Source organism: Misgurnus anguillicaudatus, chromosome 10 (assembly GCF_027580225.2).
Source record: "Misgurnus anguillicaudatus chromosome 10, ASM2758022v2, whole genome shotgun sequence".
Lineage (NCBI taxonomy): Eukaryota > Metazoa > Chordata > Actinopteri > Cypriniformes > Cobitidae > Misgurnus > Misgurnus anguillicaudatus.
The window spans coordinates 24,453,578-24,472,993 of record NC_073346.2 but is presented as its reverse complement, the minus strand read 5'-3'; the positions used below and the strand labels follow the sequence as shown (position 1 = coordinate 24,472,993).

The following is a 19,416-nucleotide window of genomic DNA, read 5'->3' as shown; positions in this document are numbered from 1 at the left end:
AAAAAAAGAATAAAAATATTAAAATAATGGTTTATAATTTAAGCTGTCGAGTACGATTTCCCGGTAAAGTGCTTCAGCGATGACGTGTTTTTGTAGGCAAACACCTGAAGTTAGCGGGACACACCATAGATATTTATAAAGGCTAGATGTCTCGCCCTCCCTGCTGGCCAATTGAGTGGAACGTCCGCATTTTGGCGGCCATCTTACCAAAGGCAGGTCGCTCACTCGTAGCATTGAGTTTTAATGGTTCAGGTACTTTTAAATGACCATTACTTGCTTAATTTGGTTTGGTTTGTTATAAACGTCAAAGATGTACCTAGGACACTGCATACTTATACTAAAAATACATTAAAAAATCATGAAACATGTTAAAGCATCCAGTGTAAAAAAAACAAACCGTTTGAAAATCGGTAGAAAATTAAGCAAGTTATGGTCATTTAAATGTACCTGCACCATTAAACTCAATGCTACGAGTGAGCGAGCTGTCTGAGGTAAGATGGCCACCATGTGATGCCGTTAGAGACTCCGCGTAAGACATCTAGCCTTTATACATATGGGACACACTCCCTCGCATAAAGCCCATAATTTTTCACACAAACAAGTAAGATCTGTGTTTTACAAAGGTTCGACACTAACACGCTTTGTCCAAAAAGATAATCTTGACAAATAAACACAACTTATACATTTTGAAGTCTAAATGCGTTTTTATTTCTAGCAAACGCATTTAAGACTTAAAAAGTCATTAAAGTTGTTTATAACGTCAAGGTTTGGCCTAGAAAAATACGCCATCTCTGCTGCACTCTGAAGCCTCTGGAGGTCGCACATGTAGGCATACGTCATCGAGCCTGGTTAATTCAAGTTAAAGGGATAGTTTACCCTAAAATGAAAACTTTTTTCCTCATTTACTCACTTTCATGTTGTTACAAACCTGTTTAAGTTTCTTTGTTCTGGTGAACACAAAGGAAGATAAGGTATTCTTTTTTCCTAATATAGAAATGAATAGGATCCACGAACAGTTTGGTTACAAACATTTCTCAAAATATCTTCCTTCGTGTTTATCAAAACAACGACATTTTATGTGGGTTTGTAGCAACATGAGAGTGAGTAAATGATGACAGAATTTTCATTTTTGGGTGAACTATCCCTTTAACTGGGCATTACATTTGCAAGTCATAAGTTAATAATAAGGATTAACTAAGAATAATAGTCGACTTTTTAATTGTTAATTTTCAGCCTACTCTATTTGACGTCAAGTTCTGCAAAAAAAGTCATTTTGTGTTTAATAGAAATGGCGACAGAGAGGCAAATGTAACTGATTGCAGCTTCAATGAAAATGTAAAATTCCCCTTAATGCAATTTTTGGAGCAATACAAGCATTTTAGAAAGAACTCAGTCTAACACATAGCTTGGTATAAATAGACATTTTAATTCCTCCTCCGGGTTTTCCCAACTGTGCCTTTTTTTCAAAACGAACATCTGAAGTAAAATTAAAACAACAAAACCACATTGATATAAAAATACTTTACATAACCCAATCTGTTCATATATTTACACAATATACAATCAGTCTGTCACTAACATTGTTGGTGAGAATCTGCTGGTGCTTTACAATGAAAAATGTTTGCCGCATCTTTAAATATTCAAATGTTTAATTTTGTGCTCAACACTCATATTGCATTCATTAATACTTCATAAGTCACAGAAAGACCTCAGACTTCTATACCCATGTGTAAGTGCAAACATGCACACATGTAGCATCCAACAAGAGAAATGCCACCCACTTAAAATACACAAAGACAAGAGTTTGTATGGATGTAGGAAAGACTGATCCTATTTCAGTTCTGTGTGGATCAGTCCTGCTCTTCATCAGTGGCTGACTGCTGCTCAGCGGCCTCATCCTCCGAGCTCGCCTGACAGGCTGACGTATGGAACAGACGCATAAGGTCTCGAAATCGCCTTGAAACCTGTGAAGATTTAGTTATGTTAAATATGCAAAAGTCAAAGCAGTAATGCTAATATATTTTATATGGGTTAAAAAAATCAGTACATATCACTGTCTGTAAAATATGTGTACCTCAATGGCTGTTTTGTTGCCCAGCTGTTCTGACACAGCCTGGAAAGTGCTGTCATTGGCTCCTTGCTGTTGACAGGCAGTCAAGATCACTCGATCAGCCTCCCTACACAACAGACAGTAAATGAGGGTCATGTTGTGCATTCAGAGAACAAACCATAATATCAACAACAAAAAAACTACACTCCATGTTTCTACGTGGTGGCTGAGACTTTCTTTACCTGGTCCAGAGGATGACCCTCTCTCCACTGGCAGTGAGGGAGATGTTTTTGGCACAGACGGGTGATTCTAAAGCAGGGCTGAGTGTGCTCTGCTGAGTGTACTCTCTCTCTCCTGTTCCAGCTGAAACATCTTCATCACTATTCTGCCTCTGTGGAGTCGTATGAAGATGTTCTTCTTGGTTCTCATCATCTTCCTCATTTGGTTTGATCTGCTGCTCTGGGATAGGGGATGGGATTATCTCATCTCCTTCACACACAGTCCCGTCTTCATCTGCATGACAGGTACGTAAAATTATATTTGGAATACATTTCGCCGTTACCAGTACATCTACATGGCTCTGCAGTATGAAAAACAATGTTTAAATATTGTTTCACATAAATTTTTAATGATGTATAGCAGTGATGTATAGCAGTGGGCACCAGATTGCCCACACGGAGTCTGAGTTGCCCGCAAAGCACATTCTATTATAGCCTCAGTTTTAATATTAAATAAATTTTTAATAAAACAGGTTCACAGTTAAAATATAGTTAAAGGGACACTCCACTTTTTCAAAAAATACAAAAATTTTCCAGCTCCCCTAGTTATTTATTTGATTTTTACCATTTTGGAATCCATTCAGCTGATCTCTGGGTCTGGCGTTACCACTTTTAGCATAGCTCAGCACAATCCACTGAATCTGATTAGACCATTAGCATTGCGCTAAAAAAATAACCAAAGAGTCCCGATATTTTTTCTATTTAAAACTTGACTCTTCCGTAATCACATCGTGCACCAAGTCCGACAGAAAATTCAAAGTTGCGATGTTTTAGGCAAATATGGCTAGGAACTATACTCTCACTCCGGCGCAACAATCAAGGACTTTAATGATACTACGCAGCAGCCAAACATAGTCCTCTTAGTAACTTTCAATAGCTGAGGACTATTTTCGGGCACTGCGTAATATCATTGCACCTCCTGCAGCCATGTTACAGCAGCGAAGTCCTTGATAATTACGTTAAAATGAGAGTATAGTTCCTAGCTATATTTGCCTTAAAAAAAATCGCAACTTTTAATTTTCCGTCGGTCTTAGTACACGATGTAACTACAGAAGAGTCAAGTTTTAAATAGAAAAAAATATTGAAACTCTTTGATTATTTTTGAATGTGATGCTAAATGGTCTAATTAGATTCAATGGATTGTGCTAAGCTATGCTAAAAGTGGTAGCGCCAGACCTGGAGATCAGCTGAATGGATTCCAAAACTATAAAAATCAAATGTTTAACTCTAGGGGAACTCTCTTTAAAGAACTACATAACAGCATCTACCCAAGCAGGCAACCAGAATGACAGAAGGTATTGGTTTCATCCCTAAAACAGTTGGGGAAAACTAGTAAAAATATATTACCAAGGCGTGGACTGTTTGCTCCATTACCAGACTCGTCTTTAACCTCCTTCTCTGCTTCTCCTTCCTCCCCCGTTCCTCTTTCCTCTTCTTTCTCTTCCCCTCCTCTCTCAGACTGTGTATCAGCAGATGGAAATGCCAAATCACGACTCTTCAACACCTTTGAGCTATTGGTGGCCTGTACAGGAAAAAACAAACCAACCATGTATGGCCTGTAATTTGCCCAAAAACAACACATTACGTCAAACAGCCATTAACACAGAACAAATTGGCACCTTGTTGCTGTGGCAACGCAAGCATCCCTTCCTCTTATGTCTGCGATGTTTGGTATCGTGGCTGGAGTCATGACAAGGACATGGACAATCTTTCTCTGGCCATTCACAGTCCTGCTGATGACATAAGCTTCAGTATTCTCGTCATCACACAGTAACATACTCATTAGATTAATTACTACACAAAAAAGTGATATAACATCATAAACATCACCACCTTGTAGTTGCCATGTGTGCGCATTTCTTTTCTTCCCTTGCTCCTGATCACACGAATCTTGTGCGACTCATCATCCTCCTCTAGATCGGGGAGTGTGACCTCCTCAAACCCTCCCCATACTCCTCCTCCACAGCCCACACTCAAGGCTCCTTCTCCATCTGCCCCGGTGGCCACATCCTCTGGCCAAACTGCCTCTTCAAACTGTCCGGGACGTGCTGGGGGTGGACGCATCTCATCAAAAAACATCCAGAATTCTCCCTGTAGGTGGGTGTGGCCCTTAAGAAGGGTGGCCATCTGGGCTTTGAGCTGAAGGAGTAGAAATAAAGTTTAGTTCAGACTTTGTAAGAAGTAACACGCTGCAGAACCTTGTATAAAGTCATAGACAAATATATTGTCTCTGTGTGAAAGTGCAGAAATGCCTATTCCTTAAATTCATCTCCTTATACCTCCTCGATGCCAGCAGGACTGAGAGCAGGTCCACTTTGAAGTGCTCTCACAATCTTCTGATAATGAGACGGATTCTCCCCAAAACTTATTTCTAGCTGACGCAGGAACCGCCGACTCCTGTCAAAGGCTTGCTGCTCCTCAAACTGGGGATGAAAAAGAAAGGCGACTGTGTTATATGCAGGGCAAATTGGTATAGGTGAGATGGCTACAAAACATCTATAAAATGAATTTATGTACCAGTCCACACTCCAGTGCTTGTTCAGGCAGAAGGAATGCAGCAAAGTCTTTGAGGAGGTCCGGCCAATCTCCGAGCAAAGGTTTTAGCTGGGAAAAGAGCTCTACAACGCTTTGGCCATCTCCTGCCTCATCGAACTCATATAGCAGCCCCAAAAACTCCTCCACCTTACCAGGAACATCTTGCAAGGCCTCACGAACCTAACATAGAGAGAAAGAAAAAAAATATTACAATGTTTCTACACATACCCTTGATGACAGTTTTTAGGAAGAATACTATGAGCTGAGGTGAGTTAGCAGTCTGACCCTGTTGAGATAAGCCTGGGCAAATGCCATGTCTTTGCTCTCTCTCATTGGATCATTATCTAGGATCTGTTCATCATACAATAGGAGGAGCTTTGAGGCATCTTTACTGCCTCGTTCCTGACGCTGACCACGCTTCAGACTACGAGGGGGAGGGCGGCCACGCCCTACAGAAGAAAAAATATATAATTTATCATAAAAGAAATACATTGGATTTAAAATTTAATATCACTGATAAGACGACAATAAGGTGGGAACAGTATGAATGCTGACCTCTGCCACGCCCCCCTCCTCTCCCGCTGGCCTGTGGGGGATCATCACCTGGTGGTGCATCTCCCTCAGGAAGCTTTCCACCTTCGCCCTCTCCTGCTTCCATCTCATCACTCTTCATCACTCCATCCTCTTCATCTTCCGAGTTCTCCTCCTGTGAATTCTGGGATGCAGGGGAGTTCTGGGAGTTTGGGGAGGTGGGGGATGTCGGAGACGTGGGAGAATTGTCCTCCTCCGAGTCTCCCTCTCGGCACAGTCTCCTCTCTGATGCCAACCAGGTCAACTTCTCCATTGTCTCCTACACACATAGGAAGCCAATTAGCGAATTTTCCGGACTATAAGTCGCTCCGAAGTATGTTGCTGCGTTCACACCAGCCGCGGTAGAGGCGTCATTGAGTGATTTCAATGTTAAGTCAATGTGAAGACGCATTGACGAGCGTCTCGAGGTCTTGTGGCGTGAATGAGGCGTTTAGCGTGGCAGAAGCGATTCCGCCTCATTCACGCGTCTAGTTCATGCGAATGCTGTGAATTGAGCGCTGCCGCGGCAAACGCGCAAGTTGAAAAACGTGCTGCGTTAACCAATCAGAAGCTTGCTCTAGTAGTGACGTGATTACAGGTAGCGAGCGGAGTCGCAGAAGCCCCTCCCATGACGCAGAACAAGAACAAGCCAGCGCGCATCAAGTTTGCAGGCTCGTCAATCCACATCACTGAATGCAATGAATTACATAAATACAGGAGCAGCATATAGCAGACTCTCGCGGCTGTAGACGGTAATGATGTCTCTTGGTTCAATTATGTCAAAATTAATTTATTTTGACTTACAAGTCCCGCCTGACTATAAGTCGCAGGACCAGCCAAACTATGAAAAAACTGTGACTTACAGTCACATAGGAAAATACGATAAATGTGTCCAAGTTTTGACAATTTCATAGATTTTAAAAATAAAAATGTCTTGCACAAACCTGAAGTTCCGGAACAGAAAGGACAGATTCCTCTGATGCCGATGACATCACTTCCTCCTCATCTTCATCCTGTGTGAGGTCATCAAAATCCTCTTCTTCCTCGTCACGCTCCCCATCTCCATCTTTCTCTCCATCACCGTCCCTCTCTTCCCGTTCTTTGTCTCCACCACCATCCCCTTCTTTCTTTTCACTGCTGTCTCTGCCTCCGCTCTTCTCTCCTTCTTTATCTCTATCACGCTCTCCATTTCCACCACTCTCCCTCTCCTCTCCTCGTCCTTCCTCCCCATTCCCCTCATTCAGCTTCTCTTCCCCATTGGACTGTTGCTCCTTCCCATCCCCTGTGCCGTGTGTGAGCATTCTTGGTTTTTTCTCTTTGCCAGTGTCTGACAGCTCCCCCTCCTCCATCTGTTTCTCACTATCAGACAGATGTTTTGGGTCATCACATTCACTTTCCATATCCACTCTCGCTGAAGCTTCCGCACCACTGTCCACACTGGCATCTGTGCTGGTGAAACTGGAGTCGGGGCTACAGGAAGACTCGGAGATTGCTAGAAGAGGACTGCCAAACAGAGCACCTGCCATTTCCTCTTCCCATCTCTCACCAGTCATTTCTGCTTCACTCCCCTCCTTCTCGCCTCCAGCATTCTCTACATTGACTGGTAAAGTTGTGACTGACGTTACAGTATTTGAAGGCACCACTGCTGTCTTTGTGCCAGGAAAAACCTCAAAAGCAGTGCTCTGGTTTTGCGGCACCATTGATAAACTCACCGGCGCACTTTCAGTAGAAAGTGGAGCTGGTTGAATGACTGAGTCTTTGGGCACAAGTAAAAACTGTGGCATTCCTGTATGTGAAACTGTCTGAACCAGCACATACTGAGAACTCTCTGTTGGCGACGAAACACTGCTTTCAGGGATCATCCGTGATCCAGAGTTGTGACTTATAATGATTTGGCCATTTTCAACAGTTTTCTGAATGGGAGTTGTTTGCATAAAGTTAAATTCTGATGCCTGTGTCGCCGTTCCTATGCAAGTCGTCAGGCCATTTTCTAAAAACAGGGATTCGCTTGCCTGTGTTGCAGGGACTATCCGAATGACAAAGTCCTGAGAAGAAGGGGCACAGGAAGGCGTGACCAATCTCTGTGTGACATTCAAGGCAATGCTTGAGGAAGGAGAGGGCATCTTGGGCAGTTGGGGGGCTGGCTTCAAAGGTACAAGTTTTCTTGGGATAGAAGGCTTCTTGCGCTTATTCGACATCTGTTGCACTCGTTGCACCCCATTTGTCTTTACTCTCCTAGTAGTTAGCAGAGGACTGTTGACAGGTGCAGAAGGGGGTATTTGAACTAGAGTTGGGGGCAAATTGGCAGCAGGGTGCACTGGAAAACCAGACCCCAATTCTGGCGTGATATACTGAAAGTTAATAGGACAAGTGGTGCTTAGTGGCACTGTTCCGTGGGCTGGTGTTAGAGGAGGAGGGGTCAATGGTAAGACCCCATTTACAGGCATGCTAGGTGCTTGGGCCAGTAAAATCACACCGTGATTTGAGAGTGGTGAGGAGACACTGGGCAATAAATTATCTGTACCTGTGGGACATGGAGGGGCTTTAGCCAATGGCATGAGAGTAGGGCAGGCAAAACCACCCAGAGGCCGGGGTTTGCAAGGTAAGGGGCGATTTCTATTCAATGAGGGGTGCAGACGCAGATGAACACCTTTAGGAAGGAATTGTGGGTAATTTGTTCCTTTTGGAAAAACGTGGTTGGGAGTTTCAGTGATTGGGGTCGCCCTTAAACCAGACTGAGAAACTGCCTTATGGATGCTCGGTAAGCTTTTCTGCAAAGGCAAATTTGAAAACATCATGATTATATCTGAAATAAGGATTAGAAGATTTCGGTTAAGCTGTTAGTTCCCACAATTTGTGGGAGTTGGTTAATACCCGCAGCCAGTTGGGCATGACGCTCTGTTCTCGCTCCACAGGAGGGCACTCTTCTCCAGGGAATATAGGACTGCACATCACTGGCAGAGGAGGAACCACTTGGTTCTGGCAGTAAAACTAAAAGATATAAAGCAAAACATTTAAATGCATTAACTGGCAATCGTACTGGAGATATGTCATAACAAAGTGCAGATAACCAGTGTTTATAATAGATGTTCTGGGAATCACCTTGATAACGTTGTGTCCAAGTCTGTTGGATGCCATGTCCTTTACACGCACACGCAACTGATCCTGAGTTTTGGACCGGATCAGATACCGACTAATCAGGTGATATGGAAACTCTGTTTGAGCAAAGTGCTTTAACCCCAAGACTATCAGACTAGAGAGATAGATATAGAGAGAAAAACAGAGAAAATGGGGAAATTGGCTGTAAATACGGCTCACTGTTTCATTAAGTGTTTCTTATTAAAGTCAGTCATATTAAGGACTCATATTGAGTCCAACTCAGCAAAAAGCCCAAAGCACATCCACAGTTACTAATGGCCATGTATGAAGTGTGCCATTTTGACCGCAGTGACATTCAAGTGTTCAAAATTAAGATCAAAGTTTCAAAAGGATATTTGGAATCCACCTAGTCGGATGTTTGTGTTTTGGGGAATCACAGTGATTGATGGGTAATATGTACCTGTCCTCTGCTTTGGTGTAATAATGTTTGCTGCGTGGAGGGTGCAGGGCTGGATCCAGACTGCAGTGTGGTAGAAGCTCAGGATACATAAACAAAGACCGTGTAGCAAACAGCCACGCAAGACCAGCGGGGAGAAACGGGTACGAATGGGCTGCAGAAGCACAAAAAACATACTGCCATCAGATTTACACACTTTAATGAATGTGCTTTTCTTCTGGGGCACATGAATTATTAATGAGATCCCTGACCTGTGTTACGGCGCGTGGGTTTGGGAGGCAGATAGAGAGGAAAAGGACACTGGTTCAACTCCTCCAGCAGGTTAAGGGACGGCTGTAAGTTACACACTTTGAAAATGCTTCTGAAACCCGGATTAACCGTCGCCCTTCCCTTTTCTGCTCTCTCCGCAAATGACCGCAACTCCTCCTGTCAACCCAGGACAGCAACCAATTACGGTACAGTTAAAACAATGACTCGTACAGTTTCTTTTAAATGGACAATCCCCTTGCGTGGGTAAATGCATGTATCGGAATACCCATCCGACTCAAGCATAAAATGTCAGAAATCTTTAAATTGTATAAAATATTTGGAAGGTCAAGTCGACAAACACTTGCTCTAATGGCCTAGCAATCATACACAATGGTGAACCACTGTTGCTTTATCCTATGTGCTGTTCTACATTTCTGATCATTATTATGTCCAGTCAACAACTTTTTTTTACCAGAAAATGTTTGGTGGTTTGAGCTTCGCTCTGTAGCGCCTGGACTGGACTGCAAAGCATATTGGCCTGTGTTAATAACTGGACATGCTGCAGAAAAAACAGAACAGAGTTAAACAGGCATCAGTCAGTATTAAGTGTGACCTCCCTTGGCATGAAACACATCTTGAGCTTTTTTGAGGAGACTAAAGTCCTGAAGTCAATCGATTAGAATTAGAAATTACGATTTCCTTTCATTTAGGTTTAAGAGATCCTGCAGCTGCCTGCAATTGCTCGAGTGAAAGGGGAGTTTACCCTAAATACTTAACACTTCAGCTTATACTTTTATACAGTTTTTAATCCAACATACACATTTCCTGTATTTTCTGGTTGCATTCTAATAAAAAGACTGACAAATAATTATATATGATCACTATACAATTGCAAAAACAACAAATCTAAATCTGGTAGCAATGTGGCCTAAGACTTTTACTGTATGTTTGATGCCATGTACCATCGAAAAACCTCTTAATTTATAAAGAGTAAACTGTTCAGTAGTTGTATATTAAACCATCTTACCTGCTGTATTTGCTGCTGCAGCTGTACTCTTTGAGTCGATGTGACCACCAGAGGACAGCTGGCTTGCATCATAACCATGCCAGGCCCAGATGCATGCTGGGTAGCACGAGTCTGGTTCTCCCTTTTCTGCTGCAGGGCGTCCAGCTGCAGTTTGACCGTCCGCCTGCATGCCGTCAACATATGAGCCAGTGGCTCCTCGAACCTTAGAGACACATAAACACATAAGAAACAACAGAATGAAATCATATTATAGCAAAGTAGACTCTTGTTTATGCAGCACTAAATATATGCGTACTCTATTGACTCATTGTTTTGTACCTTTTCCTCTTTTAAAAATAAAGTGAGTTCTAGTGAAATCATGTTTAAAAACCAGCAAGAAATATTTACATTAGACAATATAGGGGGAGACCGTTTCACCCTCAAATTGTAGCATTCTGTATTTTTTAAAATTACTAATCCAATATAATGAAAAACAGCAAATACATGTGCCCACCATTACATTATCAATTATACCTCAAAGTCAATTTATCATCAGACCAGCTAATTAAACAGACCAGGTCTCTTATGCACTTTGTACCCTACCGAATGACCATTAAAAAGACACACAAACTCTCTCAGGCCACTTGCACTGCGGAAAAAGACAACACAGACGTCAATGTACCTCGTTAACATTTAGAAAATCCCATCAGCTACATCTCTGTTAGTATCCACAATGCGCTGACGCAGGTGGGTTACGCACACACACAGTTAGCTGTAATTACCGGTGCTGAGGTAAAATAATACTCTGTCGGTTTGGTGTTGCCAGCCACAATTCGGTAAGAATGTCAATAACTAGTTTCCCTAAAGAACACAAAGGTGATAGAAATAATGTTTTATTTTTAAAGATTCAGCCAAAGATTGGGAAACATTTGGTTAATGGGAAGACCATTCTGGTTTGTTTGTGCATACGCCTGTACGTGCACGCAGCTTTTATCTATTCCTGTAAGCGAGCTATATTTCCAGCCTGTGCGCCTGAATTCTGCACGTAGCACAGACGTGTACCTGTAAACAGTGCATGCGTGTGTATGTGTGTAACTCTTGTAAATGTGTGTTTTGTAGCTCTGTAGTGTGTCCATATTGTGTTCTGGTTCTGCAGAGACACAAGCAAACAACTTAGAGCATTTCTCTGCCTCCCTACCCAAACAGACACAGCACCCCTCTGCTGCTCTGTCCCGAAGGGAGGACACATGTGTGTTATGTGTGTAACTAGTTTTTTTCTACAGCATATGTTGGAATGTAATTATTATGTAATTATTTATGTATTTCTTGATTATCAGCTGATTTTATTAAAAGGATGATGCATATGTGCTTGTGAAAAGAGAAATATGTTGTCAAGCACTCTCATTGTGTGTGTTTTGGGTGCACACACACACACAGAGACACAGACAGACATAACAGGAGGTGACAGGCTTTCTGTTGACCGATGGCTTATCTGGCAAGAGTGGGTACAGGGAAACAGGTGTGTAGGTAGAGAAAGGTGTTTATCTATACAAGAGAAAAGAGATGTGTAAATATAGGCTAGGTGTGTGCGTGTTACCTGATGGCTTGAGGAACATTGAATTGTGGAGCGTTAGTCGCCTCTTCATCATGATCCTCATCTTCCTCATGACCTTCCTCATCTTGTTCATTGGCTGCCAGCTCATCATTAAACTGCAGGGGAATCAGTGAGACAAGATTAAACTCACTTTGCTTCTGTTGGTGTAAAATCATTTTATGATGGCTAAGTTAATTTCATGTTTATGTGTTGGTTCATTTATTTATTTATTTATTAGGTCAACAGTCATGTATAAAAGCAAACAGTCATTATGGCAAAACAAATAAAACCTCCCCTTGCAGAGCGATCACTTTCTTGGTTTATTTTGCCATAATGGCCGGCTGACTGTAAATTATCCCCTACTCACCGTCTCAAAGAGCTCTTCCATGAGCTCATTGACTTCTTTCTCTGCAAGGTAAAGATATGAGATATGACATCATTACTAAAGCGACCACTTCAACTTAACAAACCAGACGTCAGCATACAATATACACCTCGTATGATTAGACAGAGCTTAAATGGGACCCACTTGTAATACGAACGGCACGGTCATTTCGATAATCTTCCAAATCGGGTTCGTCTAAATCGTCTAAAAAATTATATTCAGGGTCGTCATCTTCCTCACCCTCTTCTGAAAGAGACAGACAATCATCAGTGAGTGAGAACACACACACACACACATATGTACAGTGATGATGAGGGAAAATTAGGAAAAAGGTCAGGGGAAGAAAAACAACACAGATGGTGCTTAACCGCTGATGCACCCACACATTTAACTAGTTTCACACTGAGAGAAAGCCATTAAGAAATTTAAGAGAAGTGCTTTGGAAGCACCTGACAACAGTGACAGAACCTGTGTGCATTGAATTTAATGGACAGTTTTATGGTACAGCCCCGCAAACAGGAAGTTTGCATGAGACCTGCAATATAAAGTGATGCTTCCTTATCCAGTTTGGGACCAGCTTACAAAGGTATAGCGGAAGATTTTCCAGAATTTTAGAAAAGAACCGCCCTCTCCAAAAAAATGCAATTGCGCAACACTTTACATGCTCCCGACAGGGAACGCCCATTTAACGTGTGCATGAGAGAGCATGCACAAGCCTAGTTCTTCTTGTGCACGCTCTGTTTACAAGTTGCTGTTGACATGGCTCATACATTGAGATGTTTACCGTGTCTGCGCCGTTCATGACTTGTGCCAGGGCTAGCATCGCTAATCATAGCTTACATCAACTTTTACTAGCAGTGATTTTAAATGGATTTCTCCAAATAGCATGCCAAACTTTACCTTTCGAGTAGACTGAGGCATCAGTGGGAAGCACAAACTGTGGTTTTAGCGCACGCCAGCGTGTGAAATTGTCTCCCAAAAACACTTTGGTCTTATTTCTTTCTTCAGAGGCCTTTCCCTTCTTGTCATACAATTTGTAGACACTTTTTCTCTTGCGACCCTCAGACATTTTGAAAAAACACTGTGAGAATGCGAGCTTCAATGAATGGTTAAAACTGTAGCCCACCACACATATACACCTGAAAGTGCGCATGTGCAGAAAGTGAACCTAGGGACGAGCACGTACGACGGCTTTACGCAAACATATCACTAGAATGATTGACAACTAGAATGACCAATAGTCTTGATGATCCACCCGGAAAAAGAAAATCCTCCGCTATACCTTTAACTATAAATGTATAAATGCCTAATGTGCAGCAAACAAATTCAAAGCAAAACAATGCTTCAGAATTATGGATTAAAGCTGCTGACCTTCATTGTCCAGGTGAGTGGTCATGAGTCCCTGCAGCCACTGAGTCCAATTACGGTCCTCTGGCGTAGAAACATTATCATACATATCTGGCGTGATGTCTGGCGCGCGGAGCTCCGCCTCTAGCTGATCCAGAGGGACGTTCCTTAGCGGCCACTTTGAACGCGTCCGACAAGCCACCAAACTGTTGTCTGGCTCCCCTCCACCACTGTTGCTTAAAGCCTTGAGCAGATAGACACATTTATTTCAAAGAGTGATTGGGCATTGGTACCTTACTGGTGGCATAGGAAAGAGACAAAAATATAAAGCATAGAGTGTGCGTGATCCAGTACCTGGTAAGGCTCCATGCAGAGAGGACTTTGCTCAAGTTCTTTATCCACAGCATGGAGTTTCTCAATAAAGGGGTCAGGGAGCCTGAGAGATCTTGAGGAGCTGCAGGATTGGGGAGGAGGGGCAGGGGGACCCATAGGCACTGCCTCAACTCTCAAGTGCCTGGACACCCCAGGCTTCTGTAAGATGAGGAAAGACAAAAATGAACAGATAATGAGAAAAAGGAACATGGGACCTTTAACAATGTGTTTATGCAATCACAAGTCTGTGTTAAGTACCGGTCTGGGGCTGTCACGTTCAGAGGGCGTATGAGAGGGGGTGTGTTTGGTGCCACGTGGGGAGGAGGCTGTGCTCTCCACATCACTCTCCAAAAATGTCTGAAAAATATTTCAAATATACGGTTAAAAACAGTTTAATATCTTACTTTCAAATAAACAAAATTTGACTTGTAATCTTTACCTCCTCAGCAGTTTCATCCTCCTCATCTTCATCAGGACAATACTCTTCATCTGAGGAGTCTTCTTCCTCCTGCAGGGGAATGTCTACAAACTGGGGAGGCTAAGGAAAGAATCCCAATTGAAGAAAGTGGACCACACACAACACTAACAATCATTTCAGAATCTCTCAACAATCTGATACCTTAATCTCATTTGCCTTCTTTATTGGTGAGATGTTCCAGTTGCCCATTACCTTAAAAACCAAACAAAGCAATAATTATAGTGCACCATACTGCTACCCCACACTTGGGAGCTTTAAATGCTTAAAACTTTGCGAAAATAAGATACCAGCACTCACCACCCCTTTTTCAACAACTTCCTTGAGCTTTGAACGGGTCATTTTAGGCTCCTACATTTAAACAACAGGAAATAGCATTGATTAACAGAGATAAAAGCATGAAAAGGCTTAAATCATCAAACAACACATTCTACTATTCAAATAACACACATTTTATGTGTCTTACAGCACTAAGGCAAACTGATGTTGTTGTATTTGTGTAAACGGAAATTTACAAAAAACATACAAACATAGGCATGTCCTGTGTGTCTCTTATGGTAGCTTTCATCATGGCCACAACATGCTCATTTGTTACCACCTCCTGTAGACAAACACAGAAAATATTTATATATAATTTTATTCTGTACCAGGGCAGCACTTGTTAAACTCTGATAGGAGCTTCTAGTTTATCATAATCAGACTCACGTGGATAATGTCACGAACATTGACGGAGGAGAGCTTGAGCTTTTTTGACTTGAAAGTTAAATCCCTGTCCAACTTTCTCAGCTCCTCTTCACTTTCATCCTCTTCCTCAAGCCCTTCTTCCATCTCCATCTCTTCATTCTCCTCAGGGATCTCTCCTTCCCTTTGGGTCATAACATTTGTTTCATTTACTCCATTTTTTCCATTCGAAGATTCCTCTTCTCCACACCGGTCTTCATCTAAAGGTATACATAAACAGCATATAATTAGATTTAAATAAATAATTTAAAAACAATAAAAATACTAATGTGAAGTATGAGTAGTACAACAATTGGCCAATCATTAACATTTACTCATTTAGCAGAAAGCAACTTTTTAATCTAAAGCAACTTATAAATTGGGAATCATTAAACAATTTGCTTTGCATGCCAACAATATGCCACAGTATACAAAGCCACATTGATATGCAGGATTAATATTGAATCACTGGTCTGTATGATAGAATATAATAGAAGACAGACTAACATGAAATTTGGGGACCCATTGCACATGTGGCCAATTTGCATTGTTCTCACTTTTCCTCACATTAGCTATGAAAGGAACAGTAACTTAAAGCTGTGACTCACCCACAGTGATTACCAGACCCAGCTCTGCATCCTCCTCTGACTGTAGGGGAGACAAAATTGGGGAGGACTGGACACCATCATGCTCATCCTCATGGTCTACACACACAGAGAGAACATAAATTAAGCTCTAATAATATAAATGTTACTTGTGTAGTTTCACTTGGTTCTCCTCTACCTGCACTGGAATTCTGCTCTTGGGATTTAAATTGACGAACTTGTCTGTCAGGAGACAGCGTGTGGACTGAGGTCAGACACTTTCTCTTAGTGGGGGTAGAGACCTTCCTCCTCCAAGAACTTGTGATTAGTTTGTGAAAAAAAGGAGATGTGTTGACAGATTCCCTCTTAGGTGCTTTGGCAGGTTCCAATTGCGGATCGGGAGATGCTTTACGTTTCCACCCCATTTTGCTTCTTCTTCTGAGCCTTTAAACATATAAACTAATGATAGTAACTTGTGTCTTCACAATCTGGTATCTTCACAGCCATGTAAAGCTTAAATGTAAATTGGCAACTGAGTGGCTGGACAAAATAAACAAAATTTAAACAGGACAATAACGCTCTCGATGTGTGCGAGCTGCCTACATTGAAAACTTACGCAACGCAATTACGAAAAACTTGTTTATGTTGGGAACTGACTGAGTTTTCAAGCACCCTATTCATGAGAATAATATATCATTAACATCATTGCTTTGGGTGTTTTTCATTGGTTGTTGTTGTTGTTGTCGGAAATACATGCAAGATGTACACAGTAAAACGTTCGTGTATTTAAATTATTGTTCACTTATCGAGGGTAGTGAGATAAAGAGCTTTGTTATGAATCTGTAAGTTGGACGCTTCTACTGTTAGCATATCGGCTAACCAAAAATAGCATTTTGCATATAATTCATGGCAGCGGAAAATAGCTCATAATTTTACACGCAAGCATGTTATTGCTCGGTTCATTTATAGTTAAATTTGTATCCCGCTTACCCATTCACAAATGTTCGCAGCCATCAGTAGTTGTTATTAGGGCTGGGAATCGATTCCAAAAAGAATCGATTCTTCGATTCCGAGGCATTGAGAATCGAGAGTCGATTCCAAAGGTTGGAATCGATTCCATAAGGGGAATCGATTCCATTAAGGGGAATCGACTCCTCTTTAAGATTGATTTTTAATACAAATCGCGGCCATGGTTCCGTTCTTCGTACGTGGATTACTCCGTTAGCTGGATTTTAATGGTGATTTGGCTTGATCTTGGATTATTTGGTTCTTCGAAGCTCATCCTCAAGTTGCTGTCATAGCAACAGGACCGTAAGATGCTCGGGAGCAGGTTTACTTCATGTAAACAAGATTAGATCGCACCTTTTTAATCAGAGGTGATACGTAAAGTCTGACGCATTCATGTATTCTCCATTATACGAGCGCAATCTGCGTAAGATGCACGATTAATATGAAGAGCTTTTCAAATTCAACACGTAATAAAAAAGGTTAGATTGAATATAACGATGTTATTTAAAATATATATAATATAAAAAAGCTGTACTTGTGGAACTTGTTTTTGTAAAGCAGACGTTTTGATTATTATTCTTAAACAAATGACAAGAAAAACGTATGACCATATTATTGAAAATTGATTTAATAAAGTCATTTAATAATTTATTTAGTAATTTGTATGCTATCTATTCTTTAAAATTCTTTTTACAAAGATGTTACCCTGTCCCTTTCATGTGACAAAAAAATGCCAATAAACAATTTTTTTTATTTTACACATTTTTACATGGGTATCTTCTTTACTGCACCTTTCTGTACAGACTTAGCAGTTAATATGGACTCCTGTTAATATTGTTGCAGTCAGAAATCAGTTATATGAGAACATTGCAATTGAAGTAAACTTATTTAGTGCATTGAAGATAAATTGTTATTTAAAGAGTTGCACTTTATAATCTTTTGGTGTAGAATAACATTTACTTTCACTAATTGCACATCATATTTCATTTACCACATTCTTGGAAACTGCTGAAAGTATTGGTGTATTATTTTCAACTGCACAAAAGAGGGGAAAACACCATCTTATAATAAACTACAATTCAAATTTAATTTATCAGCTATTAAAGTGTTGCATTGGCTGTGGGTTTAAGAAAGAGCAACTTCCTCAAGAGATGAGAGAGACATCACATGAAGATGCAGGACCACCACCTGTTATTTATTCTGCTTTTTTTTGGTTGCTGTTATAAACAGGCATTTAACTGTTTTTAGGTTTAAATGCTTTTAGGAATTTTTGCTATTTTATGATATTGGATGAAATATATGTAGGCTGCCACAAATAAATTAAAAATCTATCCACAAACATTGTGTGTGTGTGTAGGAATGCATGTAAATAAAATCTACCGCATATATGTATATGGTGAACATAGTCTTTACACTGTCTAACTGACGCAGGAAGCACGACGTGACAAATCCCCTAAGCAAATGTCTCGTTCTATTTATGACTCGCAATTAATACATCTAATAGGAAGGACAAATGGATTTGCAACAGTCGCTTTGACACGCCCGGTATAGAGTGTTTCTCGTTGTGTGGCACGGTAAGACGGGCCAATGTTAGACACTGTTCGTATAGAAAAAGAATCGAAAATAGCCGTGAGGAATCGATTCTTGGAATCGATTCTTTCGAGTCCAGAAACAGGAATCGGAATCGGAATCGATTCCAAAAAATCCGGAATCGAACAGCCCTAGTTGTTATACACGCTAGCCCGCCGCTTCACAACAAACGGCGGGTGTTGCAGTCATTTCCTTCCCTCGTGAACACAAGCGAAGAAGATCGGTTCCTACTTTTTAGCAGACTTGTGTGTTTAATAATTTCAGTTTGAGGCATACACACACAGTGCATACTGTAGAAGACGACGAATTTTAAAAGTATCAATCTTTAGTTTGAATACAAATACTTTCAACCAAACTAGCATTTCATGAAAAAGTTTTATGTGCAAAACGTTTTACGAAATCGTCAGCATTTGGTATAAGCTAGCATAACTACAATGGTGTATCAGTTATAAAACAATGTAAGTTAACACTGTCTCCTGATTTTTTTTTTTTTTAATGCTTGATTACTCGTTTTAAATAATATTGGTAATCTTTGAGAGACCAGCTTGGATGTTGTTGAGCTGTATGTGACCCCGGACCCCATTGAGATATGATGTACCTGCTCGCAGACTGGGTGGAGTCTGTTCATGTATATTTACCTTCAGTCAGTCCTTATGAGGTTGTCTTTCTTTCAGCACGGATGCTGGAGCACAACAAGGAAAGTCACCATCATGATTAATCAACAGGACAAAGCAATAAAACCATTCATTAGGCACAATGGGAAGCATACTACAAGTTTATGTCGGATAAATATGGGCAGAGATCTCCAATCTCGTGAGGTTGGACGCGCTAAGCGAGAAAAGTTGTTCCAGTCAGGTTCCCGGGACGTTCATCCAGCGGGAACGAGACATGTGCCACTTGGGATGATGGTACTTACACCAGCGAGTGTACCTGAGTTTACCATCCCATCACTGTGCCCTGAGAGACAACAGGCACTGCAGACGTCTGGCAGCAGGGAAAAGACTGGAGTCAAGAATGCGCGGCGGCACACCATGCCACGATCAACGCATCCGTCCTTACTAGTCCGGACACTGAACGGCTGCTGTCCGTTCTCAGAG

The 19,416-nt window shown here is 41.3% G+C and overlaps 1 protein-coding gene across 3 annotated transcripts; it reads right to left on the bottom strand.

Annotated features, from left to right (window-relative positions):
* Positions 1-1,406: 1,406 nt before the first annotated feature.
* On the bottom strand, positions 1,407-18,573 carry gon4lb (gon-4 like b). Of its 3 annotated transcripts, none has more exons than XM_073872175.1 (32): positions 18,462-18,573; positions 16,712-16,748; positions 15,921-16,165; positions 15,746-15,841; positions 15,123-15,358; positions 14,944-15,018; positions 14,718-14,768; positions 14,562-14,612; positions 14,382-14,480; positions 14,201-14,299; positions 13,925-14,101; positions 13,595-13,814; positions 12,368-12,469; positions 12,206-12,246; positions 11,842-11,954; positions 10,266-10,467; positions 9,711-9,797; positions 9,241-9,415; positions 8,993-9,143; positions 8,536-8,686; positions 8,308-8,424; positions 6,378-8,204; positions 5,419-5,713; positions 5,149-5,312; positions 4,846-5,043; positions 4,608-4,751; positions 4,162-4,467; positions 3,948-4,061; positions 3,676-3,850; positions 2,293-2,563; positions 2,075-2,177; positions 1,407-1,964 (listed from the first exon to the last, which is right to left on the bottom strand). In XM_073872175.1, exons 3-32 carry the CDS (start codon positions 16,144-16,146, stop codon positions 1,851-1,853), a joined length of 6,180 nt encoding a protein of 2,059 aa, XP_073728276.1. In that variant the 5' UTR covers positions 16,147-16,165; positions 16,712-16,748; positions 18,462-18,573; the 3' UTR covers positions 1,407-1,850. The 3 variants fall into 3 exon arrangements, with proteins under 3 accessions (XP_073728276.1, XP_073728277.1, XP_073728278.1); XM_073872176.1 differs by having other exon boundaries at positions 3,948-4,058; XM_073872177.1 differs by lacking the exons at positions 15,921-16,165; positions 18,462-18,573 and having other exon boundaries at positions 16,712-16,736.
* Positions 18,574-19,416: the final 843 nt, after the last annotated feature.

Bases quoted from the DNA above. Each gene is read 5' to 3' on its own strand.
- gon4lb (XM_073872175.1), bottom strand. From the start codon at position 16,146: ATGGGGTGGAAACGTAAAGCATCTCCCGATCCGCAATTGGAACCTGCC. The intron at 10,468-11,841 runs GTAACACGCACA...TGTGTCTCTAAG, and splicing joins AATGTTCCTCAAGCCATCAG to GTTCGAGGAGCCACTGGCTC. The intron at 8,687-8,992 runs GTACATATTACC...CTATCTCTCTAG, and splicing joins TACACCAAAGCAGAGGACAG to TCTGATAGTCTTGGGGTTAA.